This window comes from Oculina patagonica, chromosome 8 (genome assembly GCF_052425735.1).
Source record: "Oculina patagonica isolate OP01 chromosome 8, crgOcupat, whole genome shotgun sequence".
In the NCBI taxonomy this organism is placed as follows: domain Eukaryota; kingdom Metazoa; phylum Cnidaria; class Anthozoa; order Scleractinia; family Oculinidae; genus Oculina; species Oculina patagonica.
In genome coordinates, this window is record NC_135765.1 from 13,382,588 (window position 1) to 13,404,590 (window position 22,003).

General features: G+C 38.3%; 1 protein-coding gene across 2 annotated transcripts; it reads right to left on the reverse strand.

The window, feature by feature from the left end:
- Positions 1-3,675: 3,675 nt before the first annotated feature.
- LOC144663879 (uncharacterized) lies at positions 3,676-21,054 on the reverse strand. Of its 2 annotated transcripts, XM_078524962.1 has the most exons (13): positions 20,850-21,054; positions 20,575-20,691; positions 17,292-17,472; positions 16,199-16,286; positions 15,005-15,052; positions 14,482-14,619; positions 13,302-13,376; positions 12,654-12,692; positions 11,292-11,369; positions 10,647-10,736; positions 9,395-9,466; positions 6,917-7,154; positions 3,676-6,198 (listed from the first exon to the last, which is right to left on the reverse strand). In XM_078524962.1, the coding sequence occupies exons 3-13, from the start codon at positions 17,457-17,459 to the stop codon at positions 6,069-6,071; spliced, it is 1,164 nt and encodes a 387-aa protein (XP_078381088.1). In that variant the 5' UTR covers positions 17,460-17,472; positions 20,575-20,691; positions 20,850-21,054; the 3' UTR covers positions 3,676-6,068. The 2 variants fall into 2 exon arrangements, with proteins under 2 accessions (XP_078381088.1, XP_078381089.1); XM_078524963.1 differs by lacking the exon at positions 20,575-20,691.
- Positions 21,055-22,003: the final 949 nt, after the last annotated feature.

Here is a 22,003-nt window from a genome sequence, read left to right on the forward strand (position 1 = left end):
GGCAAAATCCATCTGGGAGGGTTTGGACGCCATAAATAAAGTCAGATTGTGCTTTTTAACACAAAATTATACAAATAATCAGTCGAAAATCCAAAATAATGCTAGCAGTGCTTTTTGGGATAAAATATAAAAAAATGCTCGCGAAGCCAAATAATGCAAAAAAAAGTGCTAGCACTATCGGTAAGAGCCTACGTACCAGACAGCCGGTATTATTGCAAATTATTTCCAAGTTGTAAGAGGTATTTTAACATTCTGGTTAAACTGTTATTTTTTTTTTATTTTCATTAGGAAGCCATACCCCATAATGTTATAGTTTTCCCTTTGTTGCACAAAGTGTACATTAAGTAACCATTATATTATACACGATCTTCCATGATACTGATACACGATGGTCCATAAGTTTGTACACGATCTTTTTGAGGAATTTTACTTGGCAATATTTTCTTTTCTGAAAGAATGAATGAATGAAATTCTTTGTTACGTAAACATTTATAAGCTGGCAAAAGTAGAACTGTCGTGTCAATTGATAACCTACTTGCATGTATTTCAGACCACAACTATCAATAAAACAATGATGAAAAAACAGACTAAAACGGGTTTTTTTCGATGTCATTACTAACAACTGGCTTTCAGTTGATCACTTGTCCTTTGAAAAAAACCATCTCGATCGTTCCTTGTGTAAGTTGCTTCGACCAATCAGAGCGAAGACGTTTTCTCGTCCAATTGACGACAAAACAAATAAACGGCATGCAGTGCATGCAGAAGCGATGACGTTTCACAAAGGGTCTAACATAATTGAGGACGGGATAAAGACTGTTATCCAATTGTAGTGTACATTTTTTAAACCTAAGAAGCAATGTTCGTGATTGTCTAAATAGCATAGTTAGGATATGATGGAATTCAAATAAATACAGAATTAACAGTAGGCAGGCCAAGGATGCAAAGTTAATAATACATTTTCTTCGTAGATTTGCTCAATTGAACAACAGTAGATTGCGTTATATTGTAGTGTGTGACTTCCGATAAACGACATACGATACGCGGGAGCTAGCTTTTAAGCTGCGAGAAAGGTCAAACGGTCTCTTGTTCACGACGGCCCTTATAATTATAAATATAAGAAATTTCTGTCTACTAAATCTAATAGATCCCATCATATGTAATTAGTCTCTTTCGTTTATACATTGTAGTGTTCCATTCTAACTGCACGGGAGTATTTTGTTTTTGTGTTCTATGCAGCGATTTCTTGTTATCCGGTTAAACTTGATTTCTGTTCGACCGACATAGACAAAAAGACAAAAAGATCGGGTCGGTCTTGCGATGCGATGGCAATAAGCGATTTCCTGACGTCATCGCTTAAAAATAATGGAGGTAAAGTTTAGCCCCATACAAGAACTCAAATCACAACCACTCAAACTAAGGGAAGCTAAACATTAACTCAAAGAAACCATCGCTCTTAATGCCTAGAGACTGTAGTAGCCATAAAAATACTTGGATCTTAGACCCTCGCAACCGTGGAATAACGAAACGTTATCCTGCAAGCTAACCGCCACTTCAAACAAGATGACGGTTAGAGACCCACTGATCTGATAAACATTATAGACTACAACATTCTTTTGAAGGCAATTAAGAATCTTTTAACAAACAAGAGCCGTTAAATCTAACAAAATATGCCAGAGAGCTAGCAGACACAATGGCGTAAATATCAATGCTGTAACGGCTCCAGAGAGTCAGAGCGAGTGAAATCCTCCGTTTACAGACCGAAGGCTAACTTTTAGCAACCGGCGGGAGTCGTGTTTGGCCTGTCATTTTTAATTGCGGGCCCAAGAGAGGCCCGCAACCCTAATCTTGACAGTGACCAGCGGATTGCGTATTACGCGTGCGCGCCACGTTTATAAAGACCAGCTACAAAGCGGAAGTTGAAAATTTTGTTCTTCCACTAAGAAAGATCAGAATGCGAAAAATGTGTAAATCACAACAGATTGTCGAAACACCGGAAGTTGAAAAACTGTTCTTCAAGAACAATGTGTCAATCTCAACAGTGTGTCACATAAGATCGAGGCTTCTGCCACATGGAAGATTGAAAACATTACGTTTTGCAGGCGTTGTTTCGGCGTTGGTTTTGAGAAGATTTACTGTGATTGCATTACAGATAAACCACGGCAAAACGAATGATTCCAACAACGATTGATCTCGAAAAATCCCTTACAACACTGACAACATAGCGAGTTCACCGACCGAGGAAAATCGTATCAATTCCACCACACGTTCGATAAAATCATGCATTCCTTGCGTGACGCGCTACTCGGAATAACTGTCTCTTGTCCAGTGATTTTATCGACACCGTCTGAGAAATTTTCGCGACCTGTTGGAATTATTGCTGTGAACTGAGGTGACTTAAGTTATTTGTTCTTCCACCATGAACGGCTACAATGCAAAAGAATCCGAAATTGTGTCGTTCAATTAGGAAGTTGAGAATTTTTCCTCCACAAAGAACGATTAGAATGTGAAGAAATGCGAAGTTTTAATCACAAAAGTTTGTCTAATGAGATCGACGCTTCTGTCACATGGAAGGTGAAGGTGACAGTGAAGGATCTTTAAGTGCATCTAGGCCCGCACTTTCTAACCTGTGGTTACCACTAGTATTTTCACTAATAAACGTAACCCACGTGACATTAATTCCTGTCGATCGCGCTTTAAATATTTACACACGATAAATGTTTTGGAACAGACAACAGAGAACGGACGTAGATTTGCTCAATTGAACAACAGTAATATTTTATTTTATTTTACTTTTATTTTTACATTTCCCTTTGTTGCCTCGACAAAGGTTACGTTATATTGTCGCGTTACATCCGATAAACAACATACGATACACGCGAGCAAGCTTAAGGTCAAACGGTCACGTTATCTCGCTCTCAGCGGCCCTTTGTGGTCCTGTTTATCAAAAGAATAAAGAAATTTCTGTCTTCTAAATCTACTTGAACTAATCAAATATAATTAGTCTCTTTCGGTTATACACTGTAGTGTTCGTTTCTAACTGCACGGGAATATTTTTCTTTTGTGTTCTACGTGGCGATTTCTTGTTAAGTTAACTTGATTTCTGTCCGGGGGGTGGGGTACTCCCATCTATGGGCTATAGAGGTATGTGCCGCTCAACAGTGTATGCTTTTTTGCCTCCCTGACTCTGAAACGGGGTATAGAATTCAGCCTTTCTATCTGGAACAGGGTCGATTTTTCCCCAGAATCCTGATTAAGTATGATCAAGCATAGCTACGAAACTCCGTTCCTCGTACAAAATTTTGGGGAGTAACCCCCCGGGATTTTTGTTCGTCGGTGCGAAACAGACAAAAAGAACCGGTCGGTCGATGGCATAAAGCGATGACATTATCACTTACAAGTCATCGCTTAAAAAGAAACTTTCATACTAAAGTATGTTTAAGTATAGCACAGCAGCTTTCATTTGAATGGACACACATTAGGGTTTCGATCCACAGGCATTAAAGATAGATCAATCTTGTACTGACAGCATAATAAACAGTACCACATAAAAGTACTGCTCAGTAGCTTTCATATTTATATATAGTCATAGGGATTCATTCACCGACGGAAAGCTTGAACCAGCTTGCGCAGCATAAGAAACTACATGTAAGTACTGCTCGATGGTTTTTATTTCAAGAATGGTCACACGTTACGATTTTATCCACAGACTAAACGCTTCAACCATACTAATTAGTTCTTCCACAACCTCGAACTGATTATCTCAAGAAAAGTTTTTCGTACAGCGGAGCTCAGTTGTGGAACAACTTACCTGTAGACCTAAGACAAGTATCTTCACTGGCCGATTTCAAATCTAAATTAGTCGGCACAGTTTAAAGTAATATCTAAATTTTAAGTAAATTTTAGACACGGCCTCCATGAAAAGCAGACTTTTCTTTTGTTATTTTGAATTTGTTGTTATTAAATTTTTGTAGTTAGTTAGATAGGTAGATAGTCCAGTAACTTAATTGACTGATGGAAAAACCGTGTATAAATAAAGTTATCTTATCTTATCTTATCAAGAGGTCTGACTATGGGAGTTTAAGGGTAAAAATTGTACACTGTCGTGTATACATGTACCTATTTAATGTTTAAAACACTACATTGATCATTTAAAGACATTTACTATGCGCTGCATTTATTAAATCCATTCTCCATGAGAAGCGAACTATGTACACTTAAAAACAATAGACTCAACCTTAGTGTAGTCTAACAAAACATTCAGCTGCGACATTAAAATACAATTTCTCCTTACTGGTCTCGTACTTTTCTTATAGCACAAGTTGAGAGAACTCAGGTTGATCATGCATGATTGAAATAATGTGTAGGGATTGCTGAGAGCAAAGCTGTGCGCTTTGACTGTTGTATTTGCACAGGAGCTCGTTTTTACAGATCTTTAAAAATACCTTCAGCCTTTCTGACCATGGCTATATAGTTAAACCATCACTCTAATTAATTGTTTTGAGTTGCACTCTACTAGCGAACTTGTTTATTACCAAATTTTTTTGTTAATCTGCGAGGACGTATAAATTATAAAGATTAGTTGGAGAGGGGACCAATACAGGCGAGGGCCGCGTTATAACTATGGGTATACCTTTTTGTTAGCAGACAGACGTGCTTGTAATGAGGTGGGGTGGGGGGGGGGGGGGGGAAGTTGGGAGGGCTTATGGCCAGGACGACTTAACTGATTAAATATAACCGATGCTGGAAAGTGAAAGCATCTGTTAGTAGAGGCACTTAACAAAAATTGTATGGAAACCGAAAATGTCGAAAATGGGAATGTGCGTTTCCCCGGGGGTTTCCACAGACTCATTTTCAGGAATCAAGTGTAACAGAAATTTAAATTGACATTCTATGTCCATACAGACCCTACATTTCTCTTCAGTTTGCATCTCTGAAAATGTGATGAAAAACGGGAAGGTTCTCCTGCTTTGAGAAGTCGGCCTGCCTTGGTTAGCGATAAAAATAATATAATATTGATAAAATTATAAGTTCATCTGTAGTTATTTTTATTTATTTATTACAATGTGAACTATTGCTATTTAAAGGGGAAGTATCACGCGGATTTTCTGTAATTTCAAAAGCTAAGAAACATTTGGTCCAGGTTGGTTATAAATTACAACTTAGTGTACAAACACTGTCGACGTTGTCTCTGACCATAGGTGGAAAGAGTCGAGATGAATTGCAACTTGAAAAATCCCGGCGGAATTTTATCAATTTCTCGCATTTTTGTTTCCAAAATATGCTAGAGCCGATCATGATTTGTTTTTTTTTTTTTTTTGTTTTGTTTTTTTGTTTCAACAATGCAGTTGATATATTTCTCTTGGTGTTCTAGGATTATTTTCTAAGCAAGTAGAAATACTATGGCACAGGTTCGACAGAAAACAATCAAATTCTCCGTGATACTTCTTCTTTAACAATAATCCATACCGCGAGTTTACTATCGCTCATTGAAAACGAAGGTGAGTAGACTAATTGTTTTAGCACATTGCTAATTGGTTAGCAATTTCTCTCAAGGGCAACAAGACAGTGTCATTTATCCACGTTCTGCACTTTTCAGTCTTCAGTTATTTTAGTCACTTGTACCGTTTCAGGAAGCACTGCTTGACGCCCCAACTCAGGGAAACTAAGGTACGGACCATTATTTGGAGGGGGGGGGGGGGGGGGTATGACAAAAATTTGTTTGCAGGGCCAAGAAAGACAAAATAAATTGTTTGCAAACACGATATGTATAACAAAATTCAGTTCGCATTTCGAAAAAAAAATGTTAGCAGAGGTGCATGGACTACAACAAAAAGTTTGCAAAGGATAAATTTTTCATACCCTACTCCAACAAAATAACGGTCCGTCACTAAAACTGATTACAACCTACATGTAAATAAAAGGACTACGTTTCTTGAGAACAAGCCCCATGACGGCTTAAGACGCGATGCATGTACAATCCAGCACTACCGCTGGAAGTCATCTTTACTAAATACTTATTTACAACTATCTACTGCATACATTACACTGATACATATGTTTTTAAATAATTAATGTCCCCCATTCGTCCCAGGCTCCGCATCATTGGCTGCCTCCTCGGCCTCCAGTACGAGTCTGCTCAGTTCGCACGCACTATATCCCAGCAGGTTTTTCAGGTCACAGACAAACTTATAAACAAATCTGAGAGGAAAAAAATCGTCATAAGTTAGTGATGATTACCATAAAATCATTTATTATATGGATGTTTCCTTTAAGATACGTCTACCCCTAAGCTTGTTTGTTTTTAATTTAAAAAAAAAAGGTAATTGTTTATAGTGGTCATACACTTAGCTTCGAGATAGCTAGTTTCCAGGCATGCCACTGAAAAACAGAAAACAAATATTTTGAATGAAGATAACATGGTTTAAAACCCCGACTGGCAGGTGGCAGACTAGTTGGCTATAAAATTATACAAAGCGTGACAGAGGATTTGAACGTGGGACGATTGAGAAGAAATCCAGCTTGTGGCAGGGTGGAGGGTTTGAACCTGGGACCTCCAGATTACAACACCAGCGCCCTAAACCACTCGGCCACGCTGCCTCCTAAATCAGTATAGACTCAGAGTTGCCACTCATTAGAAACCAAAAAAATTCCCTGACTTTTCACTTTTTTTCTGCAGACCATTAATATTCTTCTCTTCATTTTTGATCTCTTAACGTTTTTCACGGGATTTTGAACGCATGAAAACAAAATTCCCTGATTTCCACTGACTTTGACAAGAACTAAGATTTCCCCTGACTTTTTGCAAAATTCCCTGACTTTTCCCTGACCTTGAAAACTTTTTGTTTCTCCCTGACCATAGCAACCCTGATAGTTTCAAGTAATTTCTACTTCAAACAGTTTTTCTCTCTTTACAAACCTCTTGCCATGGACTTTGTGAATCATGTCCCCATCATAGTAATACCGTAGGGCTCGACTCAGTTTTTCATAGTTCATGGCTGGTTTGTTTTTTCTTCTGCCCCATTGCTGAGCCACCTGCTCTGGATCGTTGAGTTTGAACTCGCCATTCTCACCAACCCACATGATCAGGTGCCGACTGCCTCTGTCCGTCAGCAGCTCTAACAGGAATTGCCACAACTGAATCTGACCATTGTTACCTGGCAGGCAAAAGAATGGAAATTACATCTATTCAAAGTTCCGGATGCTCATTGCAGCATTGCATAAAACATTGCACATGTACAACAGTTTTCAACAGACGGCCTGTTCACATGTTGCACCACTTCAAACAACATTGCTGAATTGGGAAGAAAACTCCTAAGTTTACAATTCCGCAACCAAAATTACAATGGTGTATGTACATGTATCTGGAAAGAATGCACACAGCTGCAAAATAATAGTGCTCCTCTCCAAGAGAAGAGAAGTCAGAGATCATGTTTCTTTTTATTATAAATTGATTGGGAAAAATATATAAATAAATAAACAAGACAGGGCTTGAGACTAACTTTTTAACTCACTGGTTTACTGGCTAGTGACATGTCAGATTTTACTAGCCAAAAGTAATTTTTCACTAGTCAGGTATATGATTTATCAAGAACAGTACTTTTCCGGTTTTTCACTAGCCAAGTGGTAGTAGGAATCTAAACCTGGTAGCCAAAACCTAAATTTTAGTAGCCTTTGGCTAGTTGGCTACCGTTAGTCTCGAACCCTGCAAGATATAACAAGATTAAGAAAAAAAGGCAAGAGTATTTCCTAAAGGAGAGAGCGTGAACGGGACGTGGGTACCCATGCGAGGCGCTTCTGACTTAAAAATCTATTTATTACTTATTTACAAAACATAAAAATATATTAAAAACTAAGAAATGAGAAGAGCTCGTTCCTGTGACAAGGACATTCCCTGACTGTGGACCAAGTACAAGGATAATCTACATCGAAAACTGAGTTTGATAAAGAAAAAATGTTTGTCATGCAAGCTTCTGAAAAATGAGACACTTGACATGCAGGAAGGGGGAGCAACTGTGCAAATAAGGTTCCACAGCTTAACAATCCTGTTGAAGTAGGGGGCCTACAAAGTGGTTGGACAGAGGGAAGGAAGAAAATTGGTTGATAGTTCCTTTGAATTGAATCAGTGACAGTCGGCGGTGCCTTAGGTTGTATAAATGTTCCTGAGCCATTGAAATCACATAAAAATATATACCTCAAGGTTACCATTGTTAGCGGTTACTAATTTTAGCGATTTAAGCGAGTTGGGCCAAAATCGCTAAATTTAGTACTCCCTAAAATTTGTCTCGGTCAAATTTAATGCGCGTTAAATTAATACACGGTCCGCCAGAGGAATACAAAATTAAATATAGTGGCCCTGTTCAACTATATGACAACGTCAGGAGGTAGGGCAACAGTTAAGAAGAGTTGGGAGAGAGCTGGGATCGCTGGCATCGTGGAGAATAAGACTGGTTTCCCTGACGAGAACCCACTTTCAAACAATTGCAATTCACTTTGTTCTTTCTGACAATGAAAATGTTCGTTCAGTTTTAAGTGACTTTGTTCTATTACTGAACATTTATTTTCATCTTAGCAATATATTAAAATTGTTTTTAATTTTCGGAAAATCGCTAAATTTTGCTCAGAAAAAATCGCTAAAATTAGTAGTCGCTAAAAATAGTAACCTTACGGTATTTACACTGTACGCTCATTTTTTCAGTAAGGTGCATTGCACCATTCCCACTCGCTAACATTTTCTTCATCCTTCAAACTTTCAGCCAGTTAAAGGGACTGTGTCACGGATTTTAGACAAATTTAGGAATGGGAAATGACCATCAAATTCGGTGAAATAAAAAAGCCCCTTAAAACAGGGAAAAAAATTTTTAGTAACACAGCAAATACAAAAGAAGGTACGGATGGCCAAAAGTGACAAAGATTGAAATGGCTTGCGATGTGATTTTTTGAAATATTACTGGGCTGAACAGTTTTCAAAGTAATCTCGTTTGTTTGTAACTTTAAATTATAACGCCTGAGAGACAAATTCGGTTGGAATGAGGCTATGGTTTTGTCATTTTGATCCATAGAAGTAATTTCTTTGCAAACATTAATTTTCGTAGAAGTATTTGGCAAAATTTTATAAAACAATCTTCACTCAGCCATGACACAGTCCCTTTAAGGGGCAACCTAGTTAGTACATGTACATATCAACTGCATGTATGATTTACATATACAGTACATTGCATCATCTTTGGGTTTGTTTTTGCACGCAGCAGTCACAAGGAAAACCAACAAACAGTTTTTACAGAGCTCTGCCATTCAAACTTCAGCAAGGGGTACAATGTAACAGTATGATATCGTTCAAGGTACTAAAGTAGTTTTTAACCAGTAAAAGAAATTCAAACATTCTATGTATGAATACCTGATCTGTTTCCTGGACACGCCTTCCCATCAATACTTTTAGTTTTATCTTCATCATCACCGCTTACAGCATCTACAGCAAGCAAGAAAATTGTCGCTTGAGATATTTACAGTAGGTTTCAAAAATACATTTGTTAACTGATAGCATTTTTTAGAAGCTGCTTCCAACTATCAGCAGACAATCCAAGGAGCATTGCAAGCTACATTTGTTAACCCTCTAACATAAAAATTTGCATTGGTAAAGTAGCCCCAGAGATAACTAGAGCGAAAAATCCTGGGGAAACAAGTGTGCATTGCACCCATTGGGTAACTGTACCTTGTACTGAAGCATCAACATACCTGTTTAATTACCTTTATTAAAAACAAGCAAATGGTATTTTGCAATTCCTGAGTTTTGATTGTCTAATAGGCAATGGTGAGCTCATTTACAGTGTACCATGGACCATAAATATGTTAGGTGTACGCATCAGAGAGAACAGCCGGGGAGCTCAAATATTGCCATCCTCTGGGTGTTTTTAATAAAACAATTATTCCACGGCCCGCGCTTGTTAGATATGAGATAGTTACATGTATATCCAACTGGGCATGAGAACTACACAGGAACGAAAAAATAATGGCCCATTAACAGTTTTTTTTGCTTATACAATACATTGTACATGTAGCTGTTGTGGTTCAACTTCACTCCTGGTTCAATTTGGTATTATTTTATCTTTGCTCTAGTGCCTGGTAATAATAATTATTACCGGTTACCGGAATTCCAGTTATAAGCCCTGGGCTTATACAACTTCATAGGGGTTTTGGGCACCTGGGCAAGGAAGGGGCTCCGAGGCGGGGAACGTTCAAACAAGCCACAGGAGGTTGATGGAATACGTTTTTTGTTAAAGACCGTAGCAACATCAGTACTGCGTCGGTAGAGGGGGGCTATCCGGGGGGGGGGGGGGCAATCGGATGCATTTTGTTCAGGAGATGGGCCATAAGGGGGGCATAAGTGGGGGGCTTATAACCGGAATTTTACGGTATGATAATGAATATGAAACAAAGGAAAATACCAGATTGTACCAAACTTAAAATTGAACCACAACATAGCCATTTTGTAGAAAATTTTTAAAATTCTCCAATTGAAGGTAAAGGAAGGAGGGACGTCAGGGTTGTAAAAATCTAGGTGGTGAATGGCAAATCTACATTTCCTTTAAACATCTGGCCCAAACTCTGATTAAAATAATGATTTACCGACAACAATGGAGTTCCCTTACCAGCAGAGGGTGATTTTACTTCTCCAGGGCTGTTCTGTGGCGATGCATGTAAAATTAATGTGGGTTGTTCTGAGGTAATGCCTGCCAAGCCTGCATTTACATAAGTAAATAAAACAAACTTTTAACATAAATTATTCCATAAGGCATCCATAGAATTAATTACTCATGGCTTTTTGTGTACTTGTGCAAGGTAAGTAAAGTCTGCATTCAAGGCAAGTGGCGCATCAGGCTGGAGCTCATCCTTGTTTCCGTAGCATAAAGCAACTAGGAGTATTTCTACTCCTCCCTGGATGGGATGCCGGCCATTACATTAAATTTGCTGACACCCATTTATACACCTGGGTGGAGAAAGGTACCACAAGAATAAAGTGTTCTGCCCAAGAATGCAATGCAGTGACTCAGCCAGTGCTCACCCCTGGACCAACTCAATTCAGAGTCCAGTTCACTAACCATTAGGCCACCACACCTCCCATTACACTTGTAGACATAAACTGTACACAGGGACTTAGCTCTTGCTGTTTAAACATCAGCTTTCCTGGATAATCAAAATTATTTACAAACTACTGGCATGATGGAACTTTTAAGTTAAATCTACTATTTTACTCTCAAAATAAATATTAAATAATGATAAGTGTGCTTGCTTACCTTTTAAAGAGAATGATGTCTGTGTTTGAGTGATGCCTATCATTGCAGATTCATCTTTGGAGGCAGAATTTTCCAAACCTAAAAGATTGAAGCACCAATACAAAGGCACTTGTTAACTTGTTACTTTTAATGTTTACTACCTTACAATTAAAGTAATTACATGTACTGAATGTAACTTTTTTTTTTAATTATGATTTATTTTTATTATCAAATTGTACCAAGTCCTTATGGTACTGTAACAAAAACTCACAGTCCACATTTTTTTTGTCAAAGAACTAACAAAATTTGGTGCATATAATCAGTCTTAACCAACTTTAAAAAAGCAATGTGGGGCTCCCTTGATCCCTGACATGATTGCTGTAAATAATCAAAGCCTGATTTTTTTTGGAGCCTCAAAATTATTGTCAAGCACTTCGTAGCTGAAAAACTGCAACTGGTAATTTTAAAGGAATCACAAAGCTCAAATATTGCATCTTGGTGCTTTTCTATTTTGGCCCAGTTAGCCTTGAAGCCATGCATATTCCTTCAACTGAGCATGAATGGTAGGTGAGGTAAAATCTGCATTTGGGCCTAGTGCCCCACCAGCCAGAGCTTATCCCAGTTGGAAAAGGTTAAGAATCCGATCCAAACACGCGCGGCCGCGCGGCCACGGCGGCCGACCCACCACAGACACACTACCGACGCGCGGCCGACACAACCGAGCGCGGCCGCCAACCGGCGCGCGACACCACCGAAAGAGAAAGACAGACTATGAACGCCGACCAAAACATGCCGACGCAAAGGCTACAAACGCCGACAAACACACTACAGATACGAAGGCACGAACACTATTCTTTGTTATGTTGTGTTTGTTGGACTATTATTTTTACTACTTTTCAGTCTTGAAAGGAGGGGAAACACAGAAAGACGACAACGTAAACCGACGCCATCTTTAAAACTTAAACTCGTAACTCCATAGCAAAATTTAGGAGAATAGTTAATCCAGTGCAGAGCTACACAGGAATTTAATTTGCTGGTGTGCAATAGGCCATTTCCGAGTTACACTTTGCCTCTGTTTTAAAATGAGTCTACGTGCGAAACCATTCATATGAAAATGAGTTTGATTTGCATGCAAATGGACCTGTTAGTGTAACTCATTTTCATTTGAATGGTTTCGCACGTAGACTCGTTTTGATTCAGAGGCAAAGAGTAACTCGGAAATGGCCTATTAAACCTGAGTGTAATTATAATAATAAAAAATACACCTGAGTGTCTGGTCCAAGTGCAAAACAGGACCACTCAATCTTGAGTCCAACATGCTAAGTTAGTGCCACTGCAACTCCCATAGCATGACACGACAAACCAAATAAATTTATCACTTACCATTCTTTATGACAGAAATTTGCTGACCTTGCATATTGCCTAAAACAGAAACAAGTACAGTACTACTATGAATACATACTGCAGTTAATTAAGGTCTCTGCATTGTTTTAATCTTTTTTACCACAACCAGAGCACAGTGCAGTTTGCTGTATAGAAGCTCCCATCCTGTACCTGCCAACTTTTTTGGTTATTTTAGAAATTTTTTAAGAATTTTAGTATTTTATAATGAATTTTAGTATTTAAATGAATTTATTATTTTATCCAATTGTAATTTAAATATCTTATCTACTTCCCTTAATATTGTTTCCTTATTGTTTCCTTATATAAATATATTTCTTGTAAGAGCATTGAGATTTTTTAATGTAATGCACTAGAAATAAATTACTATAATTATTAATTCATGCGAAATTAAATGTGTCTGATTTTCACAACATGCATACACATTTCGTAGAATTCCCTCCTGGATATAAGCCTCTCCATTTATAAGCCCACCCATAGCCCCTTACGAAGTTGTATAAGCCCAGGGCTTTTAACCAGAATTTTACGGTATAAAATTTTATAGCTACCAGTATTTTTTGGGTTACAGTTTGTGCAAAAGGATTACACAGGATATTAGTGTCTGGGAAGAAAAAAAAACTGTTTGCTCACTTTCCGAATTGGCACAGCTGATTACTGGGACCTGTTGGGAAGCTGTAGTGGGCAACTGAGCAGTTTTGGTATTTCCTGAAAACAGATTTAAAATAGAAGTGCTAATGTATGGCAACATTTAACAAAATAAAATAAAAAAAGCCTTGACTGTGCTTTGTTCATGTTATAAAGCACACAAAGAAGTATACTAATTTTATATACAGTTGAACCTCTCTGTGACGGACACCTCTTTAATAAGGCCACCTCTCTATTACGGACAATCTCTGATGTCCCAACAAAATTTTCGTAAATTTTCTTTAGATAAAACCTCTTTAATACGGACCCTCTCTTATATGGACAACGTACACTAAATCTTAGCCCCACGGAACAAATTCATATTTGCGAGACTCCTGTGATCAGGCAAAGATATTTTGTGTTTGTAATGCAATTTCCTGTTTGTGGTTACAAAAACAACAATGCACACTTTATTCATCATACCGTAATGATTCGATTTAGCGCCCTCCTTCCAATAAGCGCCCCTTCCGAATAAGCGCCCCCCTTCGAATGTGTTTTTGTAAATAAGCGCCCCTATTCCAATAAGCGCCCCCATTTTAATTAGCGCCCCCATTCTTATAAGGACCCCTATTCTAATAAGTGCCCCTATTGTGGATAACTGGCCCTACTGAAGTCATTGACGTCAACGTTTAACTAGATAAACTCCTGACCGTTCACCGTACAGTTCATGTATATATTTACTGCTAAAATGAACAATTATTTTAAAAGTAACTGAACTTTTAACAGTTTCTAACTGTTACAGTTTCTGTTATTGTTAGATACATTTGTTTTTTTTCTCAAAAAATTAAATAAGCGCCCTGTCCCGAATAAGCGCCCTCCCTCGAGGTGCCAAAAGTAAATAAGCGCCCGGGCGCTAAATCGAATCATTATGGTAGTTGTATTTGGATTTGTGCTTACAATAATTTATAATAGTGTTATTTTTTACCTGTGCAAAGCATTGCGTGCATTGCGCAGAACATGTTGAGTACCTAAGTACTTTAATCTGTCAATGAAGTCAATTAAAGTGACATCATAGTGGTGACCTCTTTAATACAGACGTACACCACTCTAATACGGACACTTTGCTCTGTCCCTTTGTTGTCTGTGTTAGAGCTCCAGGTTCAACAAAATTTAGCAAATTAGGTACCTTTTCCTGAGGCAGATCCTGATGATCTTCTTCGTTTCTTTGGAGGTTCCTCAGCAGCCACTGGAGGAAACACAGCTTGAATTTCAACACTGTTCATTTTTACCTCAGGTTCCACAACTGGAAGAGGGAGCATGTCAACTGCAAGGTGAGAGATCAATATGAACACTAAAATCATTTTACATTATAATAAGATTTAACAATATAATTGTGTACGAACAGCTACATGTACTGTAACAGCTACAGTGTACACATGTACATGTAGATTGCCTTTATGTAATGCATATATTAATTGTCATGCATTTTACATAAAATTAATAGCCTCTGGCTTGTGGGATGAGGGCAGCCTCACCCCTCGTCATGACCTCAATAAATTGACTGACTACATGTAACTGACTGACTGACCAGCCTTGGCTAGGCCTACAACCTGGATGCTTGTTCAGAGTCTTATGCAAACCAATAAACCACCCACCTCTCTAACCTGAGTTTAGCCATAGTTATGATAATTTTTCCATAAAGTACCAACCTTCAGAAGCAGTTTGAACACTGGTGATTTCTATTCTGAGATTCTCCTCTGAGAAAAGAATCAAATAGACGAGGTGAATAAACATAAAAATTAATTGTAAAATTATGTTCAAGACAAACAAAATAGATTATTTACTATGTAAACTGTATTTACCAATACATTATTATACCTTAACACATGAAAATTTTCGCGACACGTTAGTTTCGCGATTCCAAAAAATTCGCAAAATTAAAGTGATCAATGCGAACAATAAGTGTCGCTAACATAACATGAAACAAAAATTAAGTGACTCACATGATGCCAATAATCAAGAAAGAATAAGTTAAGTACCACTGAACGAAGGAATTTAAATGTAAATGGATGTTGTCGTCAATTGACTCAAGGACTTTAACTCAATCAGGAACAAGCATGACCTTCTTCTAGGCTTGAGAGACCTGCTCTATTGTTGCTATTGGCGAGATTTAGTCCAACCCTTACGTTTTTGTTAATTTTGATGTTACTGTTCCTTTAATGAACCCGTTTGTTTAAGTCAAGGGCATGTTACTACGCACCTCAAAATCGGGAAATTAACTTGTCGCGAAAATTTCATGTTATAAGGTAGTTTGAGCCGATAGTTTAAGCTGATCAACAGTCCAGCAATGTTTTTTGCCAGATTCTTAATTTACAATCTAAAGACTAATGATTTATTAATAATAAAACCCATGTACATTTATTTAACATCAATGGTCTATTTACAAAGGAGGTCATCAGCCCTTTTTTTTTTCATTAATGTTCAGTCCAGTTCCATCATTTTTCTTTGCAACTTCAAACAGTAATATCTGGTACAGTAACATGGATATCAGAAGGCGTGACTGCACAAATTAAAACTCAAAACAGAAGCCCCCCTTAAAAAACAGTCCTAGTGTAAAGCACCCTTCAAAAGTAAGTTGCTACCCTACAGATAGTGAGACTGTCAAAATGCTGGTCTCTAAATATGAGAGTCTTGTCTCAAGAGATGAGACATTTGACAAGACAAGATGCTTATAAAACTGCAAGTACACGTACATGTAATTGGCTGTACAATGTATATTCTCTTGAAATTTAAATAGCGGTACTGTACATTGTACAGTTAGGTTTTGGCAAGTTTTTTTTAGGTTTTTGAGTAACCACTGGAAGTCAGTTTTAACTCATAATTGATTTATACACATAACTCACCATTTAAAACTACAAGCACAGAAAGCATCTGGTCTAACTCTCCATTACCAAGACCTTGATCTTTTAGAATGCTTTGAAAAGTAGTCAACTATAAACAAAACCAGAAAAAATTAAATGTAACCTGACTAAGATCATGTATCTAATTGTCCACAACAGCCTACTGCTATGACAGGTTCAGGGGCGGACCAAGGGGGAAGGTGCCGGGTGTGCGCACCTCTCCCTGAGATGTCCTGCAGCTTTGTATTCGCTTTGAAAATTTGTTTACATCACCAGTTAGTTATGCCAATGTTGCTTAGTGGTCAACCCCCAGGGGGGTACTCGAGTATAAATGTCGGAGGGGTCCGACGGAACTTCAATTGCAAACCCCCAAAAAATACACAAGCCTAAAATTTTAGACCCAAAAAAATACCTGGCATCAAAATTTCCAAACCAAAAAATTCAAGACTTAAATACCTCAATACTGATTTATTCAATAAGCAGAACTTTCTAATGCACGCGCTGAAAAAAGTTCAAATGAATTTCGATCGAGCAAGACCGAACGAAAAGGCCGGAGAAAGACCCAAAAAAATACACGTAAGACCTAAAAAGTACGTGACAGATCCGACCCAAAAAAATACGAGCGTATAAATCCCAAAAAAAGGGACGCCCCCGTCAGACTTCGAGTACCCCCCTGGGGGTCAACCCCTCCTAAGAAAAATCCTGGATCCACCCCTGGGGTTATTCCTGCCACAGTGACTTTTCATTTTGTGGTAGTGGCGTTTTTCTTTTTATTGTATAAAGCTGTCATTTCACTTCAGTGATCTCAGTTCTACGAAAAGGCACATTCCACAGTTTTCAGGAACAAGTGTATTTTAAAAAATACACTTGGCACACATACTCTGGCAAGCAATATTATTTGATAATGATAATCATAAAAATTGAGCTCTTATTTTGGATCCTTCCCAAATTTAATCATTAGTTAAATTAATGAATTTACTGTGACAGTCTTGATTAATTCTGTCTATGTTTTATTAGACACACTTGACGATGCACTTGACACCTAAAAGTATTATAATGAGCTGTAAGTTACTTAGTGAATAATCTGATTATTTACCTCAGTACCATTGAAGACAACCACATAACCAGAAAGTTCCCTCTCTAGTTTTTCTTCTAATAGCTTTTTAATGTCTTCTGCAGAACTTGAAGCGCTGCACTGCAATTGCAGAGTGACATTCCCCTGGGTACCACCCTCAGGCGCCATATCATCACCAGGTGCTGCCATTATAAGACTTAACCTTGACAAAATAAATGAAAAGAAACATGTACCTTTAAGTTAGTTTATAGAAAACAAGTTTATGCCAACTTTTAGCATTAAACACATGTCTCTCGATTCACTGAATGCCCTCATAAATCTACGTCAATGAAATCACAGAGTTAAAAAATCACATAAACCAATCAACTTAGATTTGTTCCAGCCACTGCAGTTATGCTGGGTTTATTACGTACTAGGTTTTTTCCTATAAATTTACTGGTAATAAAGCACGTTGTGGAAATAAGTACCGGTAAATAAGCCTCTTTCTTGCTTGCTGGTACACTGTATATTGAAGGATAATGCCATTGGCTGAAAGATTGCCCTCAAAATTTCTAACTGTTCATTTGTCGACAATCTTTCAGTCTCGGAGCAGGTAGCTGTATGTGAATTTCATGGATTATGAGAAAGCGTTTGACAGCATTCACAGGGACAGTCTTTGGCAGATATTGAGAGCGTATGGCATTCCTCAACGCATTGTTAATATCAATATTATTACACACATATTATACGCATTATTACAACCCACCCATTTATTTTTGCGCGCGTTTGGGTGTTAGTTTTTTTTTTTTTTATTATTATCATCAAATGCTTCTATTCGAACTTCACATGCTGTGTTGATCGGGGAGATGTACCGGAAAACCGGTGTACGCCAGGGATGTGTCATGCCATCTGTGCTATTCAACATTGCTATTGACTGGGTTCTTCGTCGCACTGTGGAAGATCAGCGTAGAGGCATACGATGGACCCCTTTCTCTACACTCGAGGACCTTGACTTTGCGGACGATATAGCCTTGTTGTCACACACTCGTCAGCACATTCAGGAAAAGACCGACCGGCTCAGCATGTTCAGTGCCCAGGTTGGCCTGAAGAAGACCAAAGCTATGTGTGTGAATGCCTCCTCCCCGTCAAAGATCAGGGTAGTAGGTCAGGATATTTCTTATACCGTTCGACAAGTTCACATACCTTGGAAGTATGCTTTGCCAGGACGGCGGTACTGGTGTGGACTTACAAAACAGGCTAAACAAAGCAAGGGGCACCTTTATGAGCTTACGACCAGTGTGGAGATTGGCAAGTTATAGCACAAAGACAAAGCTTAGGATCTACCAGAGCTGTGTGTTGTCAACCCTTCTTTACGGTCGCGAATGCTGGCGAATGACTGAACATGACTTGTCAAAACTAGCGTCCTTCCACACAACTAGCCTCAGGAAGATCCTGAGAATTTTCTGGCCACAGAAAATCTCCAACAACCAGCTCCTGAAGCAAACCAAGCAGGAGGATATTTGCACGATTGACACCCGGAGAAGATGGAGCTACAGCTGTAAGACTGCAATGCACTGGACACCTGAAGGCAAACGCAGAAGAGGGTGCCCAAAAACAACATGGTGCAGAATAGTAAAAAACGGAGTTAAGGGAGCTCAATTACAGCTGGAGCACCATTGAAAAACTGACTAGAGATAGGCAGGGTTGGAGAAACTTCGTTGCTGCCCTATGTGCCACACAGGCATGATGGGCAGTAAGTATTTTTAAGTAAGTTTCAGTCTCGGGCATTATCCTCCAATATACCAGCTGCCTAAAGGAGTTTATTTACTAAATACCAGTTCAATGCTAGTCTTCCAATTTTGGACCAAGTGAAGCAAATCCCAGTAAAACAACTTTTGGTTGGAGTTATTGTGAGGTTCCATAAATTAAAGGTCTAATAAATCAGGGCTGTAGCTAGCAAGAGGCAGGACGAGGCACTTGCCTCGTCTAGATTTTAACCCAAAATTAAAAACAAAACACGAATACTTGGGAAAATAATCCCCAGTTGAACGAGACTAATTTTTCTGAAGAAATATCTTATAAAAAAATGCTGAAAATAGCGCTTTCAAGCTTCTAGATTTCAAAAAAATTCTGGGACTGTGCCCGCAGACCCCTCTACCAGCGATGCACCTTTGGTGATCATAAATCTTGCCTCTCTAGATGACAAAACTCTGGCTACCGCCCTGGAAATTGAAAGTCGGAGTTCTAAATCAGTACTCCACTGTATTGTTCAACACTGAACTGGGAGGGAAAAAAATTACATTCAAAAAGCATTGTTACAAAGAATAGAAAAATTGGTCCAAATTTTAAATATTGGCCAGGACTGCAAATTGAATTTTGACATCAATTGCTCCTAATATATGTGTTTTTTTTTGGGGGGGTTTGACAAAATATGTGGGAGTCTACTGATAAAAATCTGACAGTAATTAGTAAGCAGGGCAGGATTATGTCTAATTTATTATAAAAAGAATATTGTTTTGATTTTATATTGTTTCCTACAGCGTTTGCTTATGAAAGGTACATGTAAGACTTACATGTAATTACTCTTTTGAGTAATTATAAAATAAATACAATATTTTTAATAATATTATTATGAAAAACGGGGGCATCACTCACTGGCTAAAATACATGTACAGCCTTCATATAAAGTAATTAAAAAGTACCTTGAAAATTCCCTCATTCGGATTTATATTTTTAATAGAAGATTCTGCCAAATTGTGTCAGGTCTTGTGTCAACAAGTCAAATTAACTTCAAAGATTTATAGTTAAAAATATAAAAACTACGATTGATTTTATGCCAGCATTACTAGGCAATTCTGTTGTAACGAGGAAGTAGCTACATTGATTCAAAGCAACTCTAAAATATAAACTTATGTTTAATAATTTTTCGACAACCAAAATCGTGCATAAACCCACGAGCCAAAGAAACTCGATCGAAAATCGAAGTTGTATACATACATGCATATGTGTATGTTGTTGAATCCTCTCTTTTACTGCAACACATTGCTAAAGTCATCCATTAAAATAACACGACTGAATGCTACTTTTACTGCACGAAAAAAAGGACAATGCAATGACGAATGTGAAAGCAGATTTCCCGCCAATAACATGGTTCGAACTTCAAATTTTCCGAAACCGAACCGTCTGTTGACTTCCTCTGTATAATTGCCTTAGTAAATAATAGTGGCAGCTAAATGAAACGACTGTATTTATAAACGAAAAAGAAATTCGAACATGCTGAACACATAAACCTTGGCTTGTTACAGTAATCAGTATAAAATAATACCTGCAACTTTATCAATCAACTGGTCGCCCCGGCAAGACGCCTACCGCCTTTCCTGTTTATTTCGCGAACCCGAAGGATCGATCACTTCCTTTGTTGCTAGGAGTCGCTTCAAAAACGCTGCAAAAGCACAACAGATCGTTGAGAACGATGCAGGTCAACGCCACATTTTGCTTCCATTCGCCAACTTGGCGTTTGATTTTCAAAAACAGATAAAAAATCGGCAGAGAAGGCAATTTCCGCTCGACGAAATGCGACGCGTTGCCTCGCGATCTTACCTGAATCATGGATCTAATCTTCCGCCGGAAACACTATTGCTGCCTCGAATTTTCGTCCAAACCGACCCTTTTCTTCGACCCAGAGGCCACAAAATGAACTTTTCATATGACTAACGTGTTATTTCATACACAAGAACAAAGTATTTGCTGATATTTCTGAAGATTTCCTTCCCACGTAAAGAGTTTGAAGAGCAACGTGCTACACCTGGCGGTAAACTGGATGTGACGTCACACCAACTTCCTCTTCACAAGAACACTGTCGCCCAGTACCCCGCAGCCGTAAGACGGCGATATAGCTGCTGTTGGGTGGGGGAGGGGAGGGACACTATGCTGTCCCATCAGGATTTTTAATGGGAAAAGACTGAAAAATCGCAACTTCTGGATGCACGTTCTAATAAGTTCTACATTGAAATCCACCTTGTACAGTCAGATCTTTTGATCACAAGTTACCACAAATCCCAAAAATAAATCTAGCTATTTGGCTATTAAATATGCTAAGGATTTTCTTTTTATGTTTTCATTATCTAAAATAATTTATGTAATGATATGATATCATGGTGCAGGTAATACCGGAATGATTCCAACTTCTGAATTTACCACTTTTGTGGAGGAAATTTATTTGCCACTTTCCAGACTTGTAACTGAGATTCAGAGCTAAAGAAAATTGCAATTTCCAGGAGCCCAGCAATTTTAATTTATTGCCAGGGCCTGCATAACTAGCAAGAGGCAAGACGAGGCACTTGTCTCGTCGGAGATTTTGACCCAAGAACCCTAAACGAAAAAAATGTGTTTGTGGAACAAGATTGATTTTTACCCCTAAAAAAAAAAATCCTAAAGAAGGAGTTATATCTGACTCAGAGATTAGATCTTCTATGCCCCCATAACCCAAACCAGGCCAAGGCCTCGTAAAGGTGGGGGGTTGGGGTTACTGGTCTTTTGCGAGCTAGTCCTCTCTCTGGAAAATAATATAAGTTTTAGGGCAAAACAATCATGGCTGATATTCCCTGAAAGTGCATGCTTTGACTTTCGGATCTTCTTTTGTGGGTGAGAATTATCCTAATTTTACAGGAGTTCGCTTTTTCAAGTGAATTCAATTTTAACCCCCTGGAAAAAAAAATCGAAATTCTAAGGGCATATATAGGAGGCGAGCTACA

Coding starts and splice junctions, on each gene's coding strand:
- LOC144663879 (XM_078524963.1), bottom strand. CDS start 17,459: ATGGCAGCACCTGGTGATGATATGGCGCCTGAGGGTGGTACCCAGGGG. Junction 13,377..14,481: donor AGGATCTGCCTCAGGAAAAG/GTACCTAATTTG, acceptor ATCTGTTTTCAG/GAAATACCAAAACTGCTCAG. Junction 6,199..6,916: donor CACAAAGTCCATGGCAAGAG/GTTTGTAAAGAG, acceptor TTTTCCTCTCAG/ATTTGTTTATAAGTTTGTCT.